Genomic DNA, 12,489 nt, shown 5'->3' with positions numbered 1-12,489 from the left:
CTTTGTTAACAATAATACCTCTTCAGGTCCTGGAAGTTTTTACCCCTGCTTCTCTCTGGCAATAACATTTCTTCATACTGTTCCCATCTTATTGGTGTCCAGTTCTCTTTTTATACGTATTCCTCTTTTGTTCAGTCACCCTTTGTGCATATCCCATGTACTTCCATTTCTTTCCTACCTAATGTTCTCCAAACTTTTGCATCCTTCACTGGTCCCTTCCCCAGTGACCTCTAGCTCAGTGCCTGGATGCTACCCGGAGAAGCAAAGAAGAAGCAGCCTCTGCTTTCAGCACTATTAGAACCTGGGACTGTGAGGAGACAGAACACACAATGCACTAGAAGTCCATGTGTTTACTAAACATGTTTAAACTGAGAGTTCACAATAACATTCAGGGGTTTAGTTTTGTTTGTAGTTTTGTGTTTGTTTTAAATTAGTAGAATATCCACATATTATCTACTAATAAATTAATATAATAATAATAAATTAATAGAAAAATAGTAGAATAATCGCAATACAGAAAGAAACTTCTCAAAACTTCCTGCCAAGTTCAAATCTTGGCTCCTAACACTTTTATAAGTCATTTTTAATGAAGTCAGTCTTCCTTCTAACATAAACTTTTTTTTGTTTTAAAGATTAAGATATCAGGCATAGCTGAATCATAAAAAGTAAATATGATTTCTATTTCTAAAGCATTCCTTAGCCCACTAGCAGTGGCAATATTGGCACAATACCAAGTGCCTTAGTATTTATTATCACAGGCTTCCAATTGCTATCAGAACTCACACTGGTTTTGGGAAAGTTTTCCAAAAGGTTGGTCCTTTGATTCTTCTTCTTCTTCTTGTCTCTCACTTTTTCTTTTATTTTTTATTTTGATCCTACAAAAGGCTTTTTGTGCTTAAAAAAAACCCCAACATTGCTTTGTCAATATGGTGTTAACTTATCTCAAACTACCCTTGCTTTTGCTTCAGTTATGCTATGACACACTTGTGCTTCCCCCACACTCCCTGCCCCATTTCAGCTCAATCACTTAAGGAAGTCTCAAAACAATTAAGGTGTCAAACATACTAGATCAAAAGACAGTAAAGAATTCATCTAGAAGGAATATAGAGATCATCTAAACACTAAAAATTTACTGAAATTCAGTAAAGTTCATTAGTTCCACATGCAAATCCAGTGGTAACAACAAAGAGTCCAGGATGCTTCTACAGTCCTCAAAATGAGACATATTCAGTAATATTATGAGTAGTTTAGTAAAGAGTTGTGAAAGATGGGACAAAATCTTATTCTGATGCAACTTCATGTAAATTTTAACATGGTATTACAATATGTGGATTTATCAGTATAAAAGAACAGCAAAAACTTGCATCTTGGAATCAGATAAACTACAGTAATCATTAAAAAAAATTTACCCCGTGTATAAAATATTTTTAAGTAAGCAACATTTGAGTATTTTTTAAAATAACCTTTAAATCAACAATATGAGAAGAGAGATCAAAGGTCTTTGTGTTTCAGTTTACTATTTCCACTAAAATACTAAATGGTTTTATTTAGGAAACCTGTCCATGAAAGTCTGTTGCATCAAAAGAAGTCCATGTCACATACTATGTATACAGCTGCATAGGATATACAAGTGCAAAACATTAACCATCAACAGCATCCAACACCTCCCAAAACAAATGACATATCAGCATGCTGGCACACTCAGTGGCAAACCCTTTTCTTGCCGGATAGACTTTATCATGGAAGAGATGCAGAAAATTCACTGGTTCCAAATCCTATAATCATCCAACAACACTCCATTAGCACAAAGAGTTCAGAACTTATGCTTTATGTTCACTTAACTAAAGCAATCACAGAAAATCTTACCATTCTTATTTATCCAAGAAGAGTTTTCTTTGAGTATTATACTCTTCAGGCATAAGCAAAATTACAAATACCTCCACCTAGAATGCTTCCATAATTAAAATTACCATAACTGTGGGGATCTGCTGCTCTAAAATCTGTACAGGGAAACTTACAAGGTATATTTATGGGAACAGAGGAGTTAAAGGCAGTAATAATATCCTTACACTGCAGAGAGTTAGCACATTATATTTAGAGTTCCACATGTCTGATACATCTAAGAAGACTGCTCAATGACGCTGTACCTCAAGATTTGCACAAATTATCAAAATTTGGATTTTGGATCATAATTTTTGGTATTAACAAAGCTAATTCCTTATTTAAATACACCAACTTTAAAAATAAAAATATGACAAGCATGCTAAATTTGGCAATGAGTGCAGGGAGTACACATGGTGTCCCTCTATTTTGCAGCACTCAAGATTATCCCTATGTACCATGTTGCTATAATTTCTACAGATGTTCATGTATGAGCTGCATCTCATACATCAAGTATGCCAGACACCTGTTCTTTGCAAAGGCATTAACTCGGAGACTTCCCTGCCATGTCTCTGCACTTAGAGATAAATTGCTACCACTCACCTCTGGCTGTGTTAAAACTCTTAACAGAAAACTGTGTTTACAATTTGTTTGCATTTTAACCTATGTTAAAGCATGGTAACAACATTCAGCAAGACAAATACAGACTACTAACAAATTAGCAGTGCAAGTATTCAAATTTTTGATCTCTCTACTGATGTCTTCCAATATTTGAAGTAATTAGTAATTAGACAGAACTATCACATCTCCTGGTATATCAAGCACCTCTATATTTCATTCTAGTTACATTTCCTTCTATTTATTTTGAAGACCTCAATCTTGTTTCCTTGTTTAGCTCAGCTGATTAGCCGAAATCCAACAAAGAATTTGAAACTGTGTTTAACTTTAAATAATTACATGAATTGCTAAATTAGTTCACAAGTGAAGGACAAGAGCAAAATGACACAAACAGATCTTCTCACCTGCTTGTCTGGAACAGCCCTGAAATGTTAACCCTTTGCAGAAGCAAGCCTCTAAGAATACTCAAGTTTCCCATTAGCATCACTTACCTGCACACTCATCAGGCATGGACTACCCCTGTCTGCTCTAGTCTCTGTTTCAGACGGCTCCATTCTAATGAGGAATGCCTTCATACCACTTCAGCCTCAGTGCAAAATAGTTGGAAGCGCTGGGATGCATTTGTGTAGGTATACTTGCATTGTTTCAAATACTTCTTCAGAAGTCATAACAATGAGATAGTATTTTTAAGTAATGAGAAGTAATAGCAATTAACAATTTCTTAGCTAGTACAAAATTAATTTTGCTAATCTCTAATACACTTGGTAGGTTTTTTTTTAAAATCAGTAGTGCCATAAATCCATTGTTCGAATATTTCAGTGCACGAAATCTTCAAAATCACTCTTACAATTCTAGAATACATATTTGCCAGAAAAAGACCTCAGGAATGTTTTATATGACACAGTAGTATGATGAAAATATAACTATGTGCCTTTAATTAAACAACACAGTATTTGCATGCCATAAAACAGACAGAATAACAGTTAAAAAATGTAGATAAAAATCCACTCAATTGAGAACATTGATACAATAAGGTTCTTTAATACAGACAGAAAAAAGCTGCTTTATCACTAACAATTTACACACTGATTTACTGAGTTTATTAGCTGTGGGGAAAAACAGAAGAAAATACAGAAAACAGTTACCTCTCTAACCATAATTTCACCACTATTAATCATAAAAAATACAGAATTCAATGAGGAAGTGCAAAGATGTTATTCACACACATTTCTCACTACTTTGAAAAGAACCTTTGGTATTACTTACCTTGGATGAATTTTTGCTTCCTATGCATTGGTGAAGTGATTTGTGGGAGAGAGAGGAACATAAAAGCTTTAGGTTGGCAACTGTTAACATCTATCATTATCTCTAACGTATTAGAGAAATCTCAAAAGAAAGCAAAACTTCAAGTTACTTTAAATTGAAGGAGAATGATAGCTACTGGTTTTACTTTTTTTAATGGCATGATTACCGTCTCCTTCTCAAGTTCATAAAAATGAGTCAAAATATTATCAAGTCCTAATCCTATTTCAAGCACCAGAAATCTTTTCTACTAGCCCATTATATAAGAAGGGAAGAAAAAACAGAACCTAGTTTTCAATGAGTGAAGAAAAATCAGTCACTAATCAAACAAAATGGAGCACAGATTTGTGCACAGTCATATTTCACTTCAGTTTTCTGAGTGAGGAAGTCTGCTGGAACACACTTTTTCAGGTGTATTTACACTCTGTGTTTTACTATGGCAGGCAAGGCACTATTTATGTGTGAATATTAACTTATCAGGAAATGCCAGTATTCCAGGTATGAAAATTCCATCTCTAAACAAGATCTAGTTTCTCAAAAATGCCCAATAAATTTGTGGAACAATGGCAAATGGCTGGGCTTACCATAGCAATTCAAATACCTTTAAGTATTCCATTAACCAGAGGTTCTTCTGCCTATCTCAGGCATTGGAGGTCTGCATCTCCTGGTGTTTACAAGCTTCTTGGTCCTAGGTGAAGTCCAAATTCTTCACCATTTCAAATCATTGAAACTACAATTATTGTTCACCTTCCACATGATTTACCATATCAAATAAGAATTTCATCTTAAAAATTTAATTAACAAAACAGAGCCAATACATATATTCAACTTACTATTTGTCACCTTTGAGATACTGATCTGTCCTTGACCAAGCATTTTCTCCCAGACATATAAAATAGTGTAATTTAAAAAACCTCCCAGGATAAAAGAACAGACAAATGAAAAACTCTCTCAGAAATATTTGTGCTAGACTACAGAAGTAGAACAAGACTGCAAAAGAATAGGAATAGATCAGTCATAACACATGTAAGAGCTTCAACAGGGCAAAGGCTTTTTGAGAAACAGAACAAAGAAGCTTCTTCATGCAGCACAGTGTGTTCATTTGTCTTCCACGGAGACTGATCTGTCACTCTGACTGCTTTACACTTTTATCTGATTTCAGATAACAAATATTGGACTCTCTTCATCTCGTAAGATTTATGAAACTCTGAAGCCAAGATTTGTAAGTTTTCCTTTGAAGAGAAAAGAATTAAGACAACAAAGAATATGTAGTATTAGAACAGTGATTTCCTAAGCAGTAAAATTATTTTCATGAAACACCCTGGAGCAGTAGTATTGGACAATTTTTGTCCAGAACTGCACAAGGGAACCAGCTGGAAAAAATGGTCAGTATAGGAAACAGAAAAAATTAGTATCTTCTAGCCTCCTGTGTGTCATGGAGTTACTTTACCTTTAAGGAAAGTTGGAGTTGCTGGGAACTGCCTGGAGTCTTTTCTCCTGACCAATTATTGGTCATTGCTGAGAACTGACAGCAGTTTAGGCCATTGAAAAGTGGGATCAACTTGTGAACCCTACCTTAAAGTGTAAAACCAGAGCTCTCTTGGTTCTCTTTTGTTTCCTGGCTGTGAAGGGTGGCAGAGCTCCATGCCTCCCGTCCCTGCCCAGGCCATGCGGCCGGGCCTGCCCCGTCTCTCAGCCGGGAGATGGGGGGGCGTGGGGAAGGTTTTCCTCGGGCCCGGGCCGGGCCGGCCTGGGCCCAATCTCTGGCTCGGCAGCAGGTTTTGCTGTAACTAAATTTACTAGAAACTGCCGAGTGAAGAAGGAGAACGGCTCTGGACCTGCAGCAAGCTGGGGCGGTGACTACACTCTCCAGAGCAGCTATGAAGAACTTTCCATCGCAGACGGCTCCAGCTCCTGTTCAGCAGAGATCACCGAACCATCTACAAAAGCCTGGGCAAGATTTTAACTCTTTCATTACCCAGATGAGACTTGCGGATTAATCTTTTTATCCAGAGAGAGAAAAAGAGAGTGATCAACATGAAAAGAGACTTCATAAACTACCAGTGACAGGAAAGAAAAGAAGCTTCAGGAAAGGTAGAGAATTAAGAAGATGCTTTAATTAAGCTGAAATATCTTTCTGTTGAAACTATGGAGATGGACAATGAAGTCCTGAAAAGAACTCCTTTAATTCATGATACAGTATGTAGGGAGGAATAAAGTGTTCAAAGTGTAAATTTGAGTAAAAAGTAAAGTAATTATGGTATAGTGAAGTGCTGGGAGATTTGAAGCCTTGAGAGGCAATGAGAAAACTTTTCTAGTGAAGCTCACTAGAAAACAGATGAAGAAGACTTTTTTGCCTTTGAATAACATCCTTAAAATGCCATCCCTAGACTCATGGCCCATACACACCTCAGGGTGATGTAAAAATGGGAGGAGTGGGTTCTGATAACAGCAGCTCTGGGCAGCTGACATTAGGGCAATAGAAAACTATAACAAAAATAGTTTTCATGTGAGAAACTCCATAAATTAACAGGAAGAAACTTCTGTTTCCCTACAAAGACTGGTGAAAAGACTGTAGCAAGAATTGGGACTGTTTTAACCACCAAAGTTCCAAAGTTTTTGTCTCTGTTATCATGTGAACAAGGAAATAGTGGGTAGATAGGGGATGGAAAGGTTTTTCTGGAAGTTTATTCTGGTGTTCTTATTATTGTAGTTTGTCAATAAACCTTTTTTTTTTTCCTTTTAAGTTGTATGCCTGTTTTGCTCTTGTTCTAATCCATATTTCACAGCAAGAAATAAGTAATTTTCTTAGTTATTGGTTTAAAACCATGACACCGTGGAATTCATTAAATCTCCACAAATAGCCAAATGTCTGCAGACAGAACTGCACATGCACTTGTATCCTACTCTCCCAAAACAGAAAAGCACCATCTTACCCATTGAACTAAGGAACAGCATTCCATGCTCAGAAAAATATGCGTAGGGTGAAAAATCATTTGTGTGCAAGAAAACATAGCAAGATTTTTCTCTCATTTAAGTTCCTCTTAAAATTGACTTAAATGAGTATTATCTTATGTGTACTTTCTTTGTTCATTCTACAGACAAGCAGAAGAATTGACACAGTCAAACACAGATTCATTTCTGTCTTTCAAGGCTAAACACAAAGGAAAAGTTATTTTAAATTACAAACTACTACATAAAGAATAAGAAAATACATACCCAAACCTTCTGATTCAAACAGGCAGGTATCATCCACACCTACATCTCTGCACCAGGATAAGAAATTTGCTGTGTTGTCCCGTGCAAAAAAAGACCCTGAAGGAGCATTGGCTTTGCATGGAATTTTCCGAACTGGTAAGGTCTGAAAAACAGGAATTTTTTATTTAGCTAAATGATATATGCCAGCAAAATACTTAAGTATTATGAAATCACTATGCAAGTTTAGTAACTCCTACCAACTTATTTCCTTGGTCATTAAAGAATTCCAAGCAAAGAAGAAGGAGAAGTGAATTTAACAGCATGAAGTTCTCAACCAAAAAGTCTTTCCAAAAGTCCACACAATGAGATTGAGAGCTGAACCAATATTAGCTACTTCTTAGGAATATTAGGCTTTGGATTCAGTGTTTGGTCCAGTACACTGAATTAAAAAGGAAAAAAATTATAAAGACAGACTTTAAACTAGGAACTGAACTTTTTCACAATTAAGGCTGAATTAATTTCAGTTCTATCTTAGGAGGCAATCACAGTGTAAAAGAATGGGTCTTGAGGCCCAAAGACTACAGACACTTCAGAAAGATCCCTGTCTCCTGTTTAACAACACACAGAAGTCCCCAGTAGACAACACAGGACCATAAATCTAGTAAGTACAAAGTCAAGGTCTATAGAGACAGGCTCTCACTCTACCAGAGTAGTTTCATTTACATAATTTCAGTATCAGACAGGATGCTACAGATACAGAATCAATATCTGTATCAAACAGAGTAATTACCACAGCAATCCTGCTGCCTGCATTGGTACATTTATTGAAACACATAAAAAAGAAGCCCCTAGCATTTAGTTCTCACTTAAGGCTTGTTTTCCTCAAATAAAAAATAGCTGTGATACATGGCCAAGTGAAGACACAAAATGACACATTGTTGCTATGTAACTTTAGGAATGTCTAAAACATAGAGGAATTCAGACCTTAAGTTGATTTGAACGCACTTCTTTTTGATTTATGGAATGTTTACTCCTGTTCTGGAGTCAGTAATTACTCAATCAAAAGTGAGCTAAGATGTAGAAAACTGAAAATATGGTGTCTACTCATTCCTAGCTTAAAATTACTGGAAATCGGAGGCGGGCAGAAAGACACAGGAGTAGGCTTCCCCTTACAACAGCCTCTAGCAGAATAATATCAGTATTAAACACAGCTTAGAAGGAGTTTAAATATTATATCATACATATGACAGCAGCAATGTAATGGCAGAATATGTCTACATGCACAGAGCTACTCATTGCTACCAACCCAATAAGCCAAATAAAAACAGAAAATAGAACAACAGCAGTTATCAGTATGTCACAGGGACTTTCAGATTGTCTTAGATACATAAATATGTCTCAGAGATTTATGTATGTAAATCTATTCCTCAAACCACCATCTAGCTTTCATTCCCCCATGAGTTTTACTCCAATTACGCAATTTATGTTTCCTTGTTTTGGAAAAATTAACTTATGTTTCTAACCATATGCAAGGAGATATTAATACTTTTCTATAATTTATATAAAACACCAACCAATTTTGCATGGTATTTTAAACAAAAATCTGGGTAAACGTTATGTCACAGATACCATATCACCTCCTCGACCATCCTGGAACAAGGAGGGGAAAGCAAGTAGAAGCAGGGAATTAAAAACAGCTATTCTTTAATCCATAATAAATAAAAAAACTACAAAAGATGTATTTTTTCATGGACCTCTAGATATGGAACAATCTTATGGATCAGAGGAGAACAATGAAGTTTAAAAAAATTATCTCTGCCCCATTTCTATTTTTCTGGAGGGAAAAAAGGGGGAAAAAGTGGAAAAAAAAGTTCCTCACAAATCAGTGTTTTGTTTTTTTTTCTCTTCTTAAAAAAAGTTAACAAAAACCTGTCAGCCTAGACATATTTTTAGGCTAGCACTCTTTTCACATCACATTAATTTCTTCAAAGAAACAATGAGTATTTCTTCTTAGGCAAATATTTATACTCTACAGACTCTTTCTCCCATTGAATTTCCTCTTGTTGACTTAGTCTTTAGGAAGAAGTTAATGCAGCATTTGTCTATCTTTGTCTCTCCCTACGCCCTATCCCAAGAGATTTTAACTGGACAAATCTAATAGTCTTAAAAGTACATCCACTTCTTTTAAAAGGAGTCACACAAGTCCCTGACAGCCTGTTGGAAGGTCAGCTAGTCCAGGCTGCAGAGGAAAGCTGTCAAAACAGGACTTCAAATTCATTTTTCACTAAAATCCTATACATAACATTGCAGAAACCTTAAAGAAGTTCCTTCTTCAAATTTTTCAAGATAAGGTTCAACCTGACCTTACCTCTTTCACTGTAAAAGAGGAACAAGCAAAGTGGGCAGTGATATTGGATCAGCACAAAGCAAAATGGGAAATAGACAGCATCAAGAGCTGAGCTACTCTATGAGGGAAGATAATCCAGGGTCAAAGGGTGACCCCACACAACACCACCACAGGCGCTGGCAGCCCTCACTGGCAATGGTGCAGTCCCAGAGCATCACAACAAGGCAATGCTGGGAACATAGGAGCTTTAGACAATTGCTCTGTTAGTGGAGGAAGAGCCAAGTCAGATCCAGTGTGTCCAGGGAAGCAAGTCAGAAATAGCAGAAGACAAGGCTGAACTCAGGGCTGCAGCAGACACTGAGGCCCTAGCCATGAAACCCAGCAAGCAGGCAGCCAGGCTGGAGATGGTCTGTTCACAACACAGGTCTGGCAAGAAGAGGAGCTGAGACAAAAGGGAGGTTTTGGGACATAAGCAGAGTGCAGGTCAGGGTCCCAGTGGAGACTAGTCATGATTATTAAGGTATTTCAATTCCCTAAGGTCTAGACAACTAATATGCAGTTTCTAGTGTTTCAGTGGATTGAGAAACTACTTGGTAGTTTATAAGTAACTCCATCTTGTCAGTACATGCAAAGAGGTGCCATTTCATCATCCACTGTACATATATCATACTTGATCATATTCTCACTGAATGAAATTACCAGCAGCTCTAAACTGCTTTAACAGCATGAAAATCAAACAGAATGAAATTATTTTCCCGTATCATCTCTGCTTGAACTAGAGTATCTGAAGTGATGCATGGATGTTGAATCACCTGAGTTAACAGTCAACATAAGGGGACCAAATAAACTATATCTGACACAACTATAATCTTTGTATTTTTTGATGTATTATGTCAAATTAAAAGCACAAATTCTGGATGATCTACTGTAGATGAACGGTACTGTGACAGGAACAAGATGCCAAGAAGCCAGCTCCAGTATTCCTGGCACTTGCAGACTTGTGCATAAGAACTTCAGAGAGAATGGAAAGGAGATAAGGGTACAGTTACTTAATGTGTAAGAGCAGACCTGCAGTGTCACATCATGTCACCTATCAGTTCCCTCTTCAGTTCTCATCTCTGTATTTTTCTGCAGTGTCCATGTGTTATTTTGTTCTCAGGCTTGCCTTTGCAGAAAACAAGTGAGTCTTCTCCAAGAAAAAAAACCCTGTTTCTAATTCCAGGAACAGCTCAGAAGGGCTGGTGACTTCACACTGAGTTGGTGTGCTTCCACAAAGCTCTCCAGCTCTAGAAAATTCTTTAAACAGCTTTGTGCTGACACAACCATAATAAATACCCTATATTCTTTGAAGTCCTGCTAAGGATATTGCACACTGTTCTGGAAGTCTGTAATAAACCACTTAGATTACCTTAGAACAACTGAAAAAATAAAAACCCCAAAACAACAAAAAATCCTCACCAAACAAAAACCCAAACAACACAAAAAAGAAATTCTTGTGTGTAAGACTGGTGGCTGCCATCTGGCAATCAGTGGAGATTTGGGCTCAGTGTGGGCACAACCCATCTGCTCTCCTTGGCCCTGAGCCCAGCAGCATGAGCAAGTCTCCAGCACTGGTCCTGGAGACCAAGACCTGTTGTGTTGCACAGAGCCTTTAGCAGTACAAAAGCAGCTAGAAGTGAGGAGATAGCAGGGAGAACCTGCACTGCCTCTTTTACGGGGTCACTGGGAAGGCATACAATGCCTGGCAGGAGTGCAGAAAACCCCTAGTGACCCCTTGAGTCACTGTTGCTCCCCAGTAATAACAACATATTAATAAATCTGGTTCTAAATATTTTGTATCTTTTGATTTATGTATATTGCAGTGAATGAATGTAGAATTTCTTTCAAGAAGAGCAATTCAGAAGATTGTTTGTGTGTCAGTAATCACCTGAAATTTCATACACATGACTATCCATAAATTACAATTCTATGTCTTGATAACTAAGACTTTTAAGCACATCATTTAATCTAGCTTCACTCTGAAGTGTAGACATTCATGGAACTTGCAACATACCTTTACAGTTGTAAGAATTACAGTGTCTTTCAAAAGCACATTTTTGGTAGTAAGAGTTACAGCAAATAGTAAGAGCCTAGGTACAGAACATCAAAAGCAAATTTGTGATATTCTTTAGTTTCATAGTGACAGAAAAAATGTTTGATTAACAATTAATTGGTTAATTAAGATGTCCTATACAGCTCAGAAGCACCAAAAACCACATGTAAAAACAAGACATTGTTGCAAACACCTACATAATTTAACAACCAAAAAGACCACAAAAGCTTCAAGCCATTTCCTGGAACAAATACTACACAGACAAATACCCCTGACATTGCATGAACTCACTAAAATATATCAAAGCTTCATCCCATTTCCCACAAGATTAGGGTCTTGCTGAAGAAAACAAAAAAAAATCCCACCCTCTTTTCTATTCAGTAATAGCCCTACCAGGTTTATCACACAAATCATAGGGAAATACTCATATTTTCTAATCACCCACTAAATTTTCCTACCACCTCATAAACAGAAGTCTACTTTTTTAATATTTCCAAAACTGCCACTGTACTGCTCAAACTAAAACACATGAAAGCTTTTATTCAAGAAAGGTTTCATGCACAAATATTTTTTACTGAGTAGTATAAACTGCCTGACTATTTCAAAAGTGCTTTCTAACAGATCATTCTGAAATAATTAGGTTTCCACATGGCAAAACTGACTTTTGTTGACGTAGTGTAGTATAACCACAGTTGCTTTGAAGCAGCAGTGGCCACAATTACTCCTATCAAGTATCAGGAAAACAATTCCCCAGTCACACTTCTTTTACAATCTTCTCTTGTTGACACGCATGCATGTGGTTTAATACAGGATGTGAAAATGTGAGTGAAACATATGATGCAATCCTGGAAAAATGCTGTCAGGTTCACTTCTAAATCCAAAAGGGACTCTCTTACATTGGTGCTCTGAAATCACATGGAAAAATGTATTTTTTGTACTGCTTTTTCAAAACGAGTTCACAAACACATGCTAAAATCCCCATTTATTTATGGCAGACTTGGACATGAGCCATATTTTGAAGTGTTCATCATATTTCCCTCTTTGAAAAGAT

The 12,489-nt window shown here is 36.8% G+C and overlaps 1 protein-coding gene across 10 annotated transcripts in view; it reads right to left on the bottom strand.

Annotated features, from left to right (window-relative positions):
* The window catches only part of GAS2 (growth arrest specific 2), a 100,843-nt gene that overhangs the window by 59,326 nt on the left and 29,028 nt on the right, over positions 1-12,489 (bottom strand). For all 10 annotated transcript variants that reach the window (XM_023928824.2, XM_086894149.1, XM_086894150.1 and 7 more), the window contains one exon: positions 7,021-7,162. In XM_023928824.2, the coding sequence (XP_023784592.1) occupies positions 7,021-7,162 (142 nt within the window). The remainder of the gene's footprint in view (positions 1-7,020; positions 7,163-12,489) is intronic.

Source organism: Cyanistes caeruleus, chromosome 6 (genome assembly GCF_971803275.1).
Source record: "Cyanistes caeruleus chromosome 6, bCyaCae1.hap1.1, whole genome shotgun sequence".
Taxonomy (NCBI): Eukaryota; Metazoa; Chordata; class Aves; order Passeriformes; family Paridae; genus Cyanistes; species Cyanistes caeruleus.
The sequence above is the reverse complement of the archived record's forward strand: the minus strand, read 5'-3'. Positions and strand labels throughout refer to the sequence as shown.